Genomic DNA, 15,862 nt, shown 5'->3' with positions numbered 1-15,862 from the left:
TTTCCTCACCATGATTCACATGAGAGGAGCTGCACCTCTGGATTATCGGAGAGATAAAATCCACAGGCAGCAGTGTCTCTGAATAGGCAACTGTACTGCTATCCACATTACCTTGTAAAATTGGAGTATTGATTTTTTAAAAGCATGGTTTGCTGCTTAGGAGACCGATCCCACTACTACTGCAGTCAGTGGAATTTTGATATTGACTTCAGCGGGAACAGTTTTTGCCACTAAAATGGTCTATTTCACATTATTATGGTAATGTCATTTACTAATTCTTAAAATCAGCCCTCTTGGCCTTGCACGTTTGAGAAGATTACAGTACAAATTATTTCAGCTCAACTCATTCACTGCGTTTCTGCTCATGTCATGTCTAAAGTTTTGTTTAGATAAATAAGATAGATAACTTATTGCTCCAGATGGCTGTGGGCGGATCGGGCCTAATAAGTTCTCCAGTTACATGTTTTTGAGGTTTGGTTTTTGTTGTGTTTTTGTTGGCTGTTGGTGGTGGTGATGGTGGCTTTTTAATTTTACAGAAGTCTACATTTAGAAACACATTTGTAGATCTCCTCTTGTGTGCAGTTTCGACTGCATTTGGTTGCTCACCAAAATAGCTTGCCTTCCAAAGAAAGATTAAAAATATTAAAATGCAGCCAGCACAGTGAGCGACTCAGTTCAGCTGATGTGACACAAATGTGCTGAGCCTACTGCCCATAGATAATATACATTTGAAGCTTGGCAACTGTCGTTGGGTTGGAATTCAAAATGAGATGCTGCAGGCCTCGAGGTCTGGAAATAAAGGCAACATAAGGAAAAAAACTAATCTCTCTCTATTAGTAAATAATAATCTGCAGTAGCAAAGGCAGGTGATGAGGATTGAAGAAAATGTGTAGCTCTGCAGCCATCAAATAGATTTTGGGGCTGTTGTACAGCAATGAACATATTCCCATTCAAATTGTGAGGTATGGCCAGCACCTATATTCAGGATTTGCTTATATGTAAAAGGTTTTGGTGTCTAGCAACATTCTGCATAGCTTCTTTCTGCTATATCATGCTGTGATACTCATTAAACAAAATGTTGACTAATAAGCTCTGATTTGGAATAAATACTGGGGAAGATACGTAGAATTTGTTCAAAATACCTCTGAAATGAAATTTCAGTGAAAAATACAATAAAAAAGTAATCACGCTTTATCTTCCTCACATTTTCCAGGCAGTTTGAATTGTTAGATGATTAATATCTTACAGTCATTCTGTGTTTATTGGTGGCCGACAGGTATGCTTAGCTGCATAAATACTGATTTTGAAAAATCAATAGTTGTCTTATTACCAAACCAACAGGAAGCACCGTCCTTATTTTGCTTGGTTTATTTCATTAGCTTTATTATTGTTGTTCTGAAGTTTGTAGTATGCATTTCCAGGCTAAGCTGACTTTCCCCAGCCTCCACCCCTCCCAAAGCTGACTTACTTTCCTTAGTATGAGCTCACAGGGAGCTATTAAGTGAAAGTTTGTTTATCCTCTATTTGCTTTAACACTTTACCCCATTTGTTCTCTCGTCTGGCTTTTCTTTCAGTGTTATTAGAAGCAGAGCTTCTCTAATGTAAATATAGTTCAAAGAACATGGAAAAGGGAAAGAGATCTGAATTCTCCCCACAGTGCATGTTTTAATGAAAAATCTGTAGAAATGGGAGAATATTTAAAACCAAGCAAACAAACTACTTCAACAGTGTGACTGAGGATAAGCGTGTGCGTTGTGCGTGTTTAGTGGGAAAGCAGAGAGGATGAGATATATGCTTTTAATGTACTGGATATGGGGAGTTTAAAGGACAGAGGTCAAGCTGATTTCTGCAGCAAGGAGCTGTTCATACAGTGCTCTGGCATTGCAGAAGCTCGTACTGTACCAAGGAGTGGAGGCTGCTTGCTTCCAGGAGTGTTTTACAACTGGTGTTGTCCTTGATGGAATTAAGCCTTTGTGTGGGATTTTATATGTTTCATAAACATATTTATACATTTGCTAAGCACTGTTCTATAGCATTGTAGTATCTTATGGCAAAGAGGGCTAGCAGTTACAGGTAAATTACCCTTTACAAATGGAAGAATTTATTCAAAGATATCATACTGAGATCCCAGCCGTTGCCACCCAGCCTAACGATATGAACTGTGCAGAGCACTGAGTGCATCTGGTGGGTGCTGTCTGAGTGGCTATCGCTAAAGAACTGCACTGTGCCTTCAAAGCAGGGGCATCATCTTTGTGCCAAAAAAAACCCACACGCTTTCTGCTTGTCCTCAAGGGGATTTTATCCAGTACCATTTAGAATCATAGAATCCTTTAGAGTTGGAAGGGACCTCTGAGGGCCATCTAGTCCAACTCCCCTGCAATGAACAGGGACACTGTAGCTAGAATGACAGAACTGGTCCTGGAGCTCTCAGATTTAAACAGCTTAGTTCTTCCTAACAATCTAAAGCTACAGTTTTTCATCCCTTTTGTAGATCTGTTAGTTCATTTATTTCATTATTTCATTTTGAGTATTTTCACAGAACATTTCATACCAAGCATTGTTCCTCTGCCTGCTTTCAAATAGCGAACATGATAAAGCAAATCTGTAAAAATGTTTGAAGTTTGTATATCTGAAAATTTTCCTGACAACATTGATTAAGGAACAAATTTTTAGAAAAAAAAAAAATAAAATTCAGGTGATAACCTGTGAACTTATTAATGTTCAAATGTAAATAGCAGAGAAGACAGTGTTATTATTAAAGAAACTCGACCTGCTTTCTCCTATTTAAAAATGCTTTTTTCTTTCTTTTTTTAGCTCAGGTTTTGAAAACAGCCCTTTTGGTTTGAATTCAAAATGTAGGATGCAATAGGAATATCCTTCTAAGAATAGTTTTAGCTCTACGGCTTCCTCAATATCCCATGTATCTCACCAAAACTGGTTTTAGAACTGATCTGAATAAATTAATGTTACAATTTATTATCTAGAAAGACAACTGAAAAGGAAGGGAGTAGTTTTATTTGAACCAGCTGTATTTATTTCTAGAGCTAGCTTAATTTCCATTGACTTATTATTTGCTTCAGTAGAAATGTAACTCACCAAAAGCTTACCATATGCCAAACTTATATCTCAGTTACTCCAAAACAGTAGTAACAAGGCCTTTTACACTGGTAGAACAAAGTGGAGGATTTGTGTAGATTTTTAAAAAAGCAATGCTGTTGTCCAATGAGTTTACAATATACATTTTTTGGAGAAATCCTTTTTTTTGCAGATGCATCCCTGCAGAACTATTCTGTCTACTTGCAGGATAGTCCCAGATTCAGCCTGAAAGGAGTAAACTGGAATGGAGTCTGTCTGAACTGCAGGCTTTAGATGGATGCCTTGCATTGGAATAGCATATTCATTAAAATAGGGCTGAGCTGTTTGCTCACTCTGAACTAAATTCTTTAGTATTATGGCAACCACGGGTGTGGGGCTTCACTGGATTCTCAGAATAAATGATATTGAAAGATGTCATTAAAAATTTAAAAGGGAATACATGTAGATTAAGGGAAAAGAGAATGAGCTACATTCTTTATTTCTTTCCATTGTCATTTCTTGAGAAGTGCGATGGGACGACTCCTCTAAATAGATATATGCCATTTGTGCTGCTCAGGCTGGTCAAAAGCAAAGTCATCCAGAAATTACATTTCTTTGAATGAATGATTTTTCTCTCATGCTTATAAATAATACTCTAATAACCCTGTGTGTTCTTGTTTTTTCCTTTCTGCCCTAGTAGGAGTTTGGTAATAGTTGTAAAAAGAGCCAGCAAAAAATGCTTGTGCGAGTAGGCAAAAATGTGAAGGTGAAACCAGCATGTTTCTTTTCATCACAAGTAAATTGGAAAATGGAGATGGTTAATTGAAAACTTTCTGTATAAATCACTGTAATCTCATACACTGATCCACATAGGTCTGTACTGGAGCTCAGACATTTGTCAGTCTGCTTCCTTTTTCCAGACTACTAATAGCCCTACGTCAACAAGCCACAGAAACTGCCACTGTCAAGCTGACCAACAAACCATCCAGTCCCAGTCTCCAAGGGATTCGGTAAAAGATGTTTCAGAGCTCAGTAATTAACAAGTAAACAAATAAATCCTTTAACAAAATACAACACATCACACTGCATTGTGCACTAATGACCAAATTATTTTCCTCTGTTAGCCTCAACCAACATAAGAAAACATACCAAAATCTTGCTAATCCATTTATGGAACATGAAGCCAGAGCATGATGGTTAAGACTGCCAGCAATACCAAATTTCAGCACAAAGGAGAAGGATGTGGGAAGATGCTGGGTTTCCACCGCACCCTATGACTCTTTCCTCGTCTTGACTACATAGACTGGAGTGCTCTGTGGGAAAACACACACAGAGCTGCTGCCTGCCTCCAGGTGACACAGGTGGAGTGCCATCAGCATGTCAACACTTCCAAGGAAACAGAGAAGGAAGGACTGAAACGTCACCTTGTCCTATTCTGCTCCAGCCAGGATAGCTGAACTGATATAAAGAATCCTTACAAGAGCCACAGAACTATCACTGTCTTGTAAACTCCTTGGAAGAGGCTTTTGCTGAATCAGTTAAAGTTTCTCCTAGGGATGCAATGCAGACTTTCATCCCCAACACTAAGGTTATGAAACAATGGCCTAACTTTGAATTTGCCTATTAACATAGTTGTCAAATGAGTCTCAGAGGACGGAATGGGATTAAAAAGGGCACCTGCTGAATTTTCTTTCTGCTGTTCATCAGTCTTTACACCACACCATTTCTCTCAATTTTTCTCTACCATTTTGCAGATCTTTTTTCCATTGTGCATTTTCTCTTAAATCTCATCTGTGATATGGCCAATTCAAATGTGTTTCATTTGGAAGTGCCCCTTTTGTTTAATTATCTTAGATACTTTCCCTGGAACTTTCATATATCTTGGCCTTTTAGTGTTGAGGTAAATACACTAAATGTGTTACTAAAGGCAAGGGCATATCATTTATTTAATGAGAAGAATAAGTTTTCCATATAATTCTCCATACTTTTCTAATGGTATACTTATTTATGATATGCATGCATAGATTTGTTCAAAATTATTCCTAAATATTTCCCTTGAGATGTTATGATAAATCTGTACATTTTCAATGTGATTGAAAAGAGTGAAATCTTTTGTTCTTTTCAAAAAGCTAGTACCACAGTGGCATGAGATGTAAATTACCTGGCAATGGTCTGGAGGGAACTGCCTGCCATAATTTCTTCTTTTGTCCTTTGTTATGGTATTTCTATTCTCTTTTCTGACTCTTGCTTAACTTTCTTAATCTAATTAATTTCTATCTCTATATGGTGTTGAAACCTTTTTGTCTGGGTTCTATCAGTACTCTTGGTATCTATCTATGTGCATGTGTGCACACTGAACTACATTTGTACAGCTCTGTCACTTTCTAAAAAAGTTTTCCAACTTTTCACCACTTTAAGTTGTCATCACAGATTTTCAGCCTAACTTTAGTAAAGCCAATATCAGACTGTTTTCATTTCAGCAGGAAGACAGAACCAAATTTTCACCTGAAAATTACCTCTGAATATGACAGATAAGAGGAATGTAATTAACCTTACAAAATCTAAACTAGTCGCATCAACCAGGTGCGGTTAATATTGACACATAACAGCTCTACTATTAATGATTTTCTTATTGATTGTTTTTCTAGTGTTGAAATATGGTTCAGAGGTCTGTTATTTCTACCACCTCTCTTTTTCTCTTTCCAATACATTTTGACTATCCTCCAGTATTATCACTGCATGTAGTGGCAAGTGATATATTTTAATAATATTTTGGTTACTTCATTCTTGAGTTCTTCAGTGTTCAGTGCCCTGGTGATTTACTGCAATTTAATATATCAATTCACCATCACCTTTTTCTTTGTTCCTCTGTGTATGATAATTTTTCAGTTTCATCATCTGAAAAATGTAAACCAAGAAAACATATTTCCTCATTACTCATAACAGAGAAAATATGCACAGAAAAATTAAGTTTTGTGAAGCCTTTTTATCCTCTTTGATTGTCTTCCTTGTCTGCTAAAATCTCAGGCTGTACTTTAGCTGTTCTTCTCTTGATGTACCAAATAGTTGTATAATTATTCATCTTCCGTTAGCTCAGGTTACTCATCATTCAAAAGTCTGATTTCTCATGTATCAATACAGTTCTGCTTTATCCTACAGATAGGTCACAATTTAATGGCAGCTCCATCAGCTCTGGATCAGCCTTGAACAAAAGTTCTCTACAAAATCCATTTGGCATATTGCTGGTAGTCCACATGTAAGTCCATAGGCGACAATGAGAACAATTCCAACACTTATTCATGTAAAACTTGTATGGTGAGCTAGAGCAATATGTTATTTAAGTACAAGTGGCCTCATCGCTTTTTTTTTTTTTTTTCTTTTTTGAAGTACAGTCAAAATATTAAAGTATCCATCTGTCATTGTGTTAAAAACTCAGGAGTAAAAAAAATAACAGAAATTTCAGACATGCAGACCTTACTGGCAATAAAAAGACATAAAACCTCTCATTTCCTAGTGGAACCTAATTGCAACTTCTCAAGTCAAAAAAGCGGAAAGACTTTTGTCTTGAGCGCTAGTGGATCATTTAATAAAAACTGTCCTTCCAACCTGTTACAGAATACATATTTCTGGAAAAAAAAATAAAAAGTCTTTATTTGAGGTCAAGGCTTCCATAGATTAGATTTATTATGTAAAAAGTTCACTACCAATAACCTGTTAAATTGAGGAGTATCCACAAATACAAGTAAGTGGTTCTGATCCTACCATTCACTGTCAGCAGCTAGCTTTAATCACGTAGTAACATGCATAGAGTAACTGTCAGGCTTTGAGGTTTGCAGTTATTGAATAAGCAGTTAGAAACCTGGACAACTGTTTATGCTTAAAGTTATAATCTCTGAGGAAGTCCATTGCATCCAGAAAAATGTCCAATGCTATAGCTTGTAGCAAGTCTTTCTAGTCTACCTAGGTATTTTATGTTCATAAGCCATTAAAAATACCTTGCTGGTGGAAATGTGGGGCTGCGAGTTTCATCTGCTTAAGCAGAACAAAAAGACAATTTAAGAAAGCTTCAGGAATCTCATTCATTGCTGCTGTAGGGCAGCAATTTCCATGCACCATCTAGTATCATCCCTTGAGTTTTTTAAAGCCAAGGAGGCCTCTGATGGATCTAAAATGACATATTCAAGATCAAAGCATCTTTTATGTTCTATGAAGTTCATTTTGGAACCTTGTTGATCAGGGTCACCTATGCAACAAAGAGTAAATGATTCCTGTACTTTGTGTTACACAGAAAGTTGCAGAATCTAATAGGATCTTCCTGGAGATCCATGTTTCCTGGCATGCTATGTCATGATCTTTCTCCACACCAATCTCATTTATATCTCTGTTCAACATTTGCCCTGCTTGTTATCTTCCTTTGTTACCAGCAAGCTCTCAAGAGCTGTGTCATGTGTGCTGGAAAATACCAGGATCCAAATAGCTTCATTTAGACCAAAAGCAAAGCTGATAGTTGCCTCCTTTGAACAGCAGACCAAAACTGAGGGTTTGACAACAGCCAATTTTTATATATTTCTGTAGTGTAAAATTAAATTTGAATTGTTAACTCAGGCACTGTCCAGCATGGGCCTTCTTCCCTGCTCATGGGGAGTGCTCTCTCTACATGAATTGCATCTCCTTCCTGTCTAGAGCACTGAACAAGAACAATGGTGAACACCCCAAAAATTAGATATTTTGTTTTCAAATTATCACCATTTAAAAATTAGACAAATTACCAATTGGTTGTACCAGTACGTATCTCCTCATTCCAGGTACGACTTACTAGCAAATGCCTTCTTACTGATCTTACAGCAGTGTAGCTACAGAAACAACACCTTGCTACCTCGTATTTACTAGTATTACAGAAGGAGCACTTTAAATGATTCCTCCTTCAAAAACTGACTCTCTTTGGCTCTTTGGAAAATTCTAGCTCAACGTTTTTACTACAAAATCTCAAATCCTCCTCTTCCATTACCTCTGTCACACACACACGTGGAAATAGCATCTTACATATGGCCTCTAACATTTTTCAGTTTCAGGACAGAGTTATTCTCTTAATTCAGGAACACTGAGCTGAATGCCTACATCAAGAGTTGCCAAGTATAAACCGGTTTTGTTCCATCTGCTAGGACCATTTTCCAGCACTACCTGTCTGATTCACCAGCCTCCCTCCTCACAGAGCCCGTAGGGAGGCCTGAGAATGGCAGGATGGAAGGCATGGGTAACTGAGGAGCTCTGGAGACCTGAACAGGGAAAGTGTGGCTGTCAGGAAAATGAGACGGATGCGGCAGGGCTTGAATACGGCTGCTGAGCCCAGAAAGTGCATTTAATAGGACTGTAAACTACTGTGGAAACGTACCCTGGGATAAATCACAACTCACTCTCAGCGTCACCTTTCTGTGGCACTAACTCCCGGTATGTGTTAGCAGTTCAGTAGACTGCAGAGCTACCAATACATGTTTGACAAGCCCTTTTCTTTCTTTTTGATACTGATGGCTAAAATACCAGAGAGAAATTCAGCAAAGCAAATCTGTATTTTCAGATTGCTATAAAATTCCCCCACATGCTAAGCACATTTTAAAACAGAAGATAATTTAAAGCACCATATTTTGACATATAGCTATTCTGTACTGTGGTCTGTTTCTGATACAATATCGTTCATAAGAAAACTAATTTATGTAAAATCAAATGAACCGTAAACTCATGTGCCCATCACTGTCCCTCATCACCAACTGAGCACGAGGTGGGCTGGGATACACCCTGCTCCACAGACCTGACTGGCCTATAATTTGTAAGCCCTAAATCCTGTAATCAGATTCAGTAGCACAGCCCTGTGTGTGTTGGGCCTCACTGTTCTGCTCATGACAGTCCAGGAGGTGCCAGGTCCTGCTGGACAAAATGTGGTTTCTGAATGAAAGGCCATTCTATATGGCCTATTACTGGAAAATAATAAAAGAAGACACAGGAAAAAATGTACATTAAGCATGGGATTTTGTTGAAGTCTGTGGAATCATTCCAAAGTAAAAATAGCATAAAGACAATCTGAACCTGGCATTTGAGGTTATATTCTACTAGTTTGCTAATACACTGTGTGTTCTGTGTCAGAATTGTATCTCAATCATTTTAGGCCATTCTATTCTGAAGATAAGTTCTGCTTAGAACCTGGTTGGGCCATTATTTTGTAACTTATCTGTGCATCAGTACTGACCTTAGGACTCATATTTATGTCTATGGAAGATGCAAAACGAGAGAAAGAGAAGTTACTTTTTTTCTTTTTTTTCCAGTAGCAGATCAGTGTATAATTCTAGGTAGAGAACTATGCAGAAAACATGCAAAAAATAAAAATAATAATAATAAAAAAAATTTAACCATAAAGGTCATGTATACAGTTTGGTAAGATGCTATACTAGTAGTATTAATTCCACACATCCTTATGTTTGGGAGCACCACCCATTAAAATCTGATAGCAATAGCTGCCAGGCATTTGGCATATTTGTTGGCTCAGCACGTGCATGCAGTGTGCCTGAGCCAGGCATCATCTCACTGTTCTCATAAAGCACAACCTGGGCCTAATGAAAGAAAATACAGGATGATAATAGCAGCAATCAGAAAAGTAGCAAAGCAAGATGTTCGCCAAGTTGCAGATACAAATGCTGCACTGTGTGCTGTCCCACTCTAGACCTAAAATGGCTGTTTTGCAGGGGCTGTTGTTGCTTGGTGACCAACAGTGCATCTCCTAGGCCACAGAGGGATGTGAACATTCAAAAATTGATCTGTTCCTGTTGCTTTTGAGGAGTCCAAATGTGAAAATAGATGAAGCCAACACATAATCAACCATCCATTCTCTTTGCTGGCATGCTTAAACTTGGTATTTAAGGCAGGCCTGTGATTCGGAGCTCCTTCCCAACCAGAGGAGGAAACAGCAGAATAAATCCTAGCCTGCTCATGTCCGCAGAATATGTAAGTACACCAAGCCCAGCTACTGTGAGGCTACAAGATACCCTTGCTTCAATTAAGCCTGTGTTGTACATCCAGCCTGTTCCGGTGCAACCTCCCAGTTGCTATCAGGCTCTCTTTCTTTCATTAGAATCAAGTAGTTAATTAGCCCCAGCCTGTCCTCTCTCCTTCTCTCTTTCCCTTTAACGCAGCAGTAATGATGTCTAATTACCAGCAGCAGTGGATTACAGCACCATCAGGAGCAAATCTCTCTGGCTGACAGCAAAGCTGAGCAGCAAATCTTAAAGCTTCAAGGAGAGAATAATTCCTAGGAAAGTATTTCAATATTATTTTCTTGTTTTTGACCAGCTTGTGACTTTAGAGTCCAACTCGTAATTTCATCCATCCTGTTATTGCAGGGGGAGTGCTTGTGCTGCCAGTAGTGATTAATATTAAATTGAAATTGCTTTTACCTATGGTGAGATCAAGTGATTCACAGAAGAGGGAGAGGACGAGGGAGGGAGTCACAGTTTGGGGATCTGTTTCCATTTGCGGCTCTCTCTGAACAAACACAACTGTACACAATAAAATAGGTATGAAAAAAAGAACAGTAGGGATGTCTCTAAATTATTGTAAATTGATAAACTCTTAAATAATTCGTAAGAGTCAAAGGAAAGAGAGAATGGGCTTTAAAGGCTTACCAACAATTACTGTCCAGTGAAAACTCCATTTTTCCTCCTGTACATGTAATTTCTGGCTGGGTGAAATCCCACCCTGTGCACACCAATGGAAGACATACCAGTGGGACAGGGGCTGCAGCCCTGCTCTGGGCACAGCCAGCACCTCACACGAAGATCTGCTACACCACAGGTCTGCATAAACACCTCCTCTGCCTTGTGTGGGTGGACACTAACGCTGGTTCCATGGTTTTAGGAGGCATTTATTTCTCAGAGCTGTCTGTTGTGTAAGAGTGCTGAGTGTGGTCTCTTATGTTGGACAATGGATTAGTCCTGGATAGCAGAAGAAAGGAGGATTTTTTTTCCTAAATGCAAGTCCTTTTCTGTAAGGGTTTGTATGTCCTTGTTTAATTAACATGCAAATATTCTGAAATTCCTAAAGGATATGTCATGCTAACTTTCCTTCCTTGCTTTTATTATGATGCCTGCTTGGTTACTTAACTATTCCAACTATATTTGAAAAGTCATGGCAGCCAGCTGGAGTCCCTGGCGCCTGGAAATAAAGCAATATCAATTTCATTTTTAAGAAGGGTAGAAAGGATGAGCCTGGAAACTACTGACCTGTCAGCCTCACCTCAGTGCCGTGGAAGATCATGGAGCAGATCCTCCTGGAAGCTCTGCTAAAGCACATGGAAGAGAGGGAGGTGATATGGATAACCAGCATGGCTTCACCAAGGGCAGGCACTCCCTGACCAACCCTGTTGCTTTTTATGATAGTGTAACTCCATCAATGGAGAAGGGAAAAGCTACTGATGTCATCTATCTGGACTTCAGAAAGGCCTCTGACACATCTTTAACATCTTTCTCTCTGTATTGGAAAGATACGGATATGATGTGTGGACTGTTTGATGAACGAGGAACTGGTTGTGAGATCATACCCGTAGAGTGGTGGTCAATGGCTCAATGTCTAAAGGGGGACTGGGGACAAATGTTGTCCCTCAGGGATCAGTACTGAGTCCCATGCTCTTTAATATCTTCATCAGTTATGTTGACAGTGGGATCGAGTGCACCCTCAGCAAGTTTGCAGATGATGCCAACCGTGAAGTGTGTTCAACATGCCTATGGGATGGGATGCCATCCAGAGAGACCTAGACAGGCTTGAGAGAAGAGAGACTAGAGAACCTCCCCTACGAGGACAGGCTGGGGCTGTTCAGCCTGGAGAAGAGAAGGCTCCGGGGAGACTTGAGAGCAGCCTTTCAGTATCTAAAGGGAGGCAATAAGAAGGAAGGGGACAGACTCTTTATCAGGGTCTGTGGTGATAGGACAAGCGGAAATGGTTTCAAACTAAAACAGGAGAGATTTAGATTGCATATAAGGAAGACATTTTTTTCAATAAGGATAATGAGGCACTAGGTCTGCCAGAGAGGTTGTGGATGCCCCATTCCTGAGGACAGCCAAGGAAGTCTGAAACAGGCTCTAAGCAACCTGGTCGAGCTGTATGTGTCCCTGTTTATTGGAGGGGAGTTGGACTATGTGACCTTTAAGGGGCCCTTCCAACCCAAAAGATTCTGTGATTCTGAGCTAGTTATTTCCATACAAGTATCAGTACGCGTATATGCATTTATAGGGATATGCACCAATGTTGAGGGTGTGATCCTCCAAATGAACAAAGGTGGGCCCTCTTAGTAAGAGGTGCTCAACCTCTTACTAAGATAGCTGAAGGGAAAAAAAAGAAAAAAAAGAAAAAAGAAAAAAGAAAAAAAAAGAGAGAATTTGACCTGCAAATAAAATAGAAGAAGGGATGCGAGGTGGGTGCTCCATGCTCCCATGGACAGGCAAAAGTGAGAGAAAATATACAAGCTGATCATCTGAATCTTGTGTGTCAGAAGCCCAGGTAAGCCCTTCATTTTTACACTCTGTGTTGTAGAATGTAGGATAGCCTTTTTGTTTAGTAGGGCAGTCAGTACAATTTTACTCTCAAAAATATGACTGCTTATATCTTTGAACTCTCCATGGTAAAGAATGGTCTTAGGAATAAAAGATCTTGCTTGCTGACTCTCCAAAATTGTTATTACTGTTAAGCAGAAGAGATATTAAAAAATAGCAACCTAAATTGAGACTTCGGTTGTGGACAACTTTTCATTCTGCTTGTTGTCAAATTTCATTGCAAATTACATTTTGTCTGTGGCACCTGCTGGGGGGTGAGGTTAGCAGCCAATCCCCCGGCAGACCAAAGGGGATGGCCCAGCGCCCGGCTCCATAGGCACGCCTAGAACGCGGCAGCGCACGGAAGCCACCGAGAGGGATAAGACTCCCTCCGGTGCTTCCCCTTCTCTTTCAATCTTCGTATTTATGAACTCCCGACGACGAATCTCCCACCTCGGCCTCCCCGCAGCCAGCGGGCGATGCTGCCAAGGGATGCCCGGGCTCCTTCCCTCCCCGGCAGCTACGTCACGGCCAGACCCAGAACGCTTCCACGGAGCCCCGTTGGCCGCGCCGCCCACCGCCGCCGGGCTGCCACCGAACCGGCGAACGAACGGCGCTCGGCCACGCCGGTGCCCGGGCAGGGATATTTTTAATTGCCGGGTTTCCTTTCGCAGCGGCCCCCCCCCCCCTCCGCCCTCCGCCCCGCACATAGACAAAAGAAGCTTAGCTTGCGTGACCCGGAGTGTAAGAAGTCAGAATAACGAGACGTTAAGAGAGTTCAATAGGCAAAACCTACTTGTAGCCAACCGTTCCCATCTTCTTACATAGGAAAATCTGTAGCTGCTGCCACCAGCCAACATAATAGCTCTCCCGCTGTCAGCCCCGCGCCCCGCTCTGCGGCCCCGCATCCCGCCGGGGGCTGGCAGCGGCCGAGCGCAGGCTGTGTGGCTGCGAGCATCGCGCAATCCCGACCAGAGCACCGAGAGACACCATTTGGTCATGCGGAACCCCATCTCCCTTTGTTGAGCATCCTCTCCCCGCCGCGGCTCCTAGCACCGTAGGCGGCCAGGCGCACGCTCCCGCTGCTCGCCGTTCCGAGGGCTGCGGTCTAACAATAAATTAAAAAAAAAAAAAAAAAGACGACCCCCCCTCTCCTTCCCTCCCCCCTCGCCGCTACAGACATCCCGGGGAAAGCCCCGGCCGAGCCGTGCACGGCGCCTGCCCCGCGCATCGGTGGTGCCCGAGGCCGGGCACAATGGCCGGGCGGGCGGCGGGACAATGGCCCTCCCCGAACCACCGCCGCTCCGCTCCGCAGCGGCCGGGGGGGACGGGGGGCGACGGCGGCGACGAGAGCGGCTGCGGGGACCGGCGGGTGTGTTCCGCGCGTGATCGCTCGCTCGGGCCCACAAAGAGCGCGGCGGTGGGGATGTGACAGGCGGGCGCGACATGGTGATGATGACTCGGGGGAGAGGGAGGAAGGAGCCAACTGTGGCTGCGGCTCCCCCCGCTCCCGGAGCGGGCTGCGGCGGCCGACATAGAACAAGAAGACGATTCTCTACTAACCGTGGTTTTGACTGGCACGTACAGCACTTGCTTCCCTCCTCCAGCACCACCACTGACCTCGTCCGAGTCGCCGAGCTGGAAGCCTTTAGATTTGACCCAGAATTTGAATTTGGCGTTATCCGTGGAGCTCGACTCGGAGCCGTTCAGCAGCTGGACGATCCGCTCGTATTTTTTACGGGTCACCGTCTTGGTTTTGCCCGAGTCCCCGTAAGTCCGGAGGCACCAGTCCTGGAACTGCCGGTACATGTCCCGGTCGCCGCTCTCCATCGTCCCCCCGGCACCGCGCGCACGCGGCACCCCCGAGCCGAGCCGGGCCGGGCCGAGCCGGGCCGGGGCCGCCCGGGTCACTCGGCACCTGTTCGCCCGGCGCTCATGGGGCGCCGGCACAGCCCCGGCGCAGGCAGGCGGCCCCCGGCGGGGCTTTTTTGTTGTGGTGGTGCCGCTCCGGGCGGGGGGGCGGGGGCCGGCCGGGGGCTGGGCGGGGGGGGCTCTGCGCGGTGGGGAGCGGGGCGGGTGGAGGGCTCCGCGCTGCGCAGCGGCGGAGCGAGGCAGGATATCCCGGCGGCTGCGGCGGCGGCGGAGAGACAGCTTCGGCCGGAGAGAAAGAATTAAAATCCCATCCTTAGCAAATCTCCACTCGGCCCCGCGCTGCGCCCGCGTTCATCCTGGATAGCGCAGGTGAAGGGGAAAAATGGAAAGAAGAAGGAAAAAAAAAAAAAAAAAAAAAAGCAAGCCCTCCCTCCTGCTCCCTCCTGCAGGCTGTGGCGGGCTGTGTCCGTCCGGGCTGTGCCTCCTGAGCAGCGCAGGAGGGAGGGAGCACTGAAGGGCAAACTGCTCTCCTCGCTCCCCTTTATTCCAGGGCTGGGCGCGCTGCTGTCCCCGCTCCGGGCATGGAGGTGCTGGAAGGAAAGAAAGTTCTTACCTGCTATTTTCTAAGCTTAATTACATCCGATCCGCGGGTTTAGTACAGATTTTTGTTATGGAAAAAAAAAAATCATAATCATAATTTTTTTAAAAATTGTAATGCTCCGTAAGCATTTCACTTCTTCATATTCCGTCCCATTGAATTTGGCGATGCCCTTTTAAGGTTTTTCATCCATTGATTCACTCCCAGCAGATGGAGAGGGGGAAAAAAAAGAAAAAGAAAAGGAAAAAAAAAAAAAAAAAAAAAAGCGAAGAGATGTAGGAGATGGGAGATGGGCTCGGCCGCTGGACCGGAGGAGAGCGAGCTCGGTCCCAGGAGGGCTGCGAGGGAAGGAGGCGGCTCTCGGGCGCTGTGCCGGGGTGATGCCGGCTCTCGCACGCAGGACTCCTCGGGTGCAGGAGAGCCTTGGGGGACCCTTCGGACTGAGTCGGCTGCCAGGCGTGTAAGTAAGTTTGTATGCGGATGCTGAGCAGAACCCCCCTCCCCCCCCCCCTTTTTTTTTAAGGGATGAAGAAGAAATGATGATGATGATGATAATAATAATAATAATAATAATAGTAATGAAAAGCAGTGATTTTTTTTCCTACTCCTTTTGCCACCGCTTCAGCTCACGCCGCTCCGAGCAGGACCCCCCCCCCCCTCCTCTTCCTCCCGCATTTCTCCGCCTCCTCCATCCAGCGCCGGGCTCCGCTCCGCTCCGCGGCTCCGCTCCTCACCGGGCTCCGCT

At 43.3% G+C, this 15,862-nt stretch overlaps 1 protein-coding gene across 4 annotated transcripts in view; it reads right to left on the bottom strand.

Annotated features, from left to right (window-relative positions):
- NOL4 (nucleolar protein 4) overlaps nucleotides 1–14,530 on the bottom strand; it is a 185,728-nt gene extending 171,198 nt beyond the window's left edge. The window contains exon 1 of one of the 4 annotated variants that reach the window (XM_048939461.1): nucleotides 14,211–14,530. In XM_048939461.1, coding sequence (XP_048795418.1) covers nucleotides 14,211–14,477 — 267 coding nt within the window. In that variant the 5' untranslated portion in view covers nucleotides 14,478–14,530. Of the gene's footprint in view, nucleotides 1–13,443; nucleotides 13,646–14,210 lie in introns of those variants that run through there. The other 3 variants (XM_048939463.1, XM_048939462.1, XM_048939464.1) reach the window with 3 other exon arrangements.
- Nucleotides 14,531–15,862: the final 1,332 nt, after the last annotated feature.

This window comes from Lagopus muta, chromosome 3 (genome assembly GCF_023343835.1).
Source record: "Lagopus muta isolate bLagMut1 chromosome 3, bLagMut1 primary, whole genome shotgun sequence".
Taxonomy (NCBI): Eukaryota; Metazoa; Chordata; class Aves; order Galliformes; family Phasianidae; genus Lagopus; species Lagopus muta.
The sequence above is the reverse complement of the archived record's forward strand: the minus strand, read 5'-3'. Positions and strand labels throughout refer to the sequence as shown.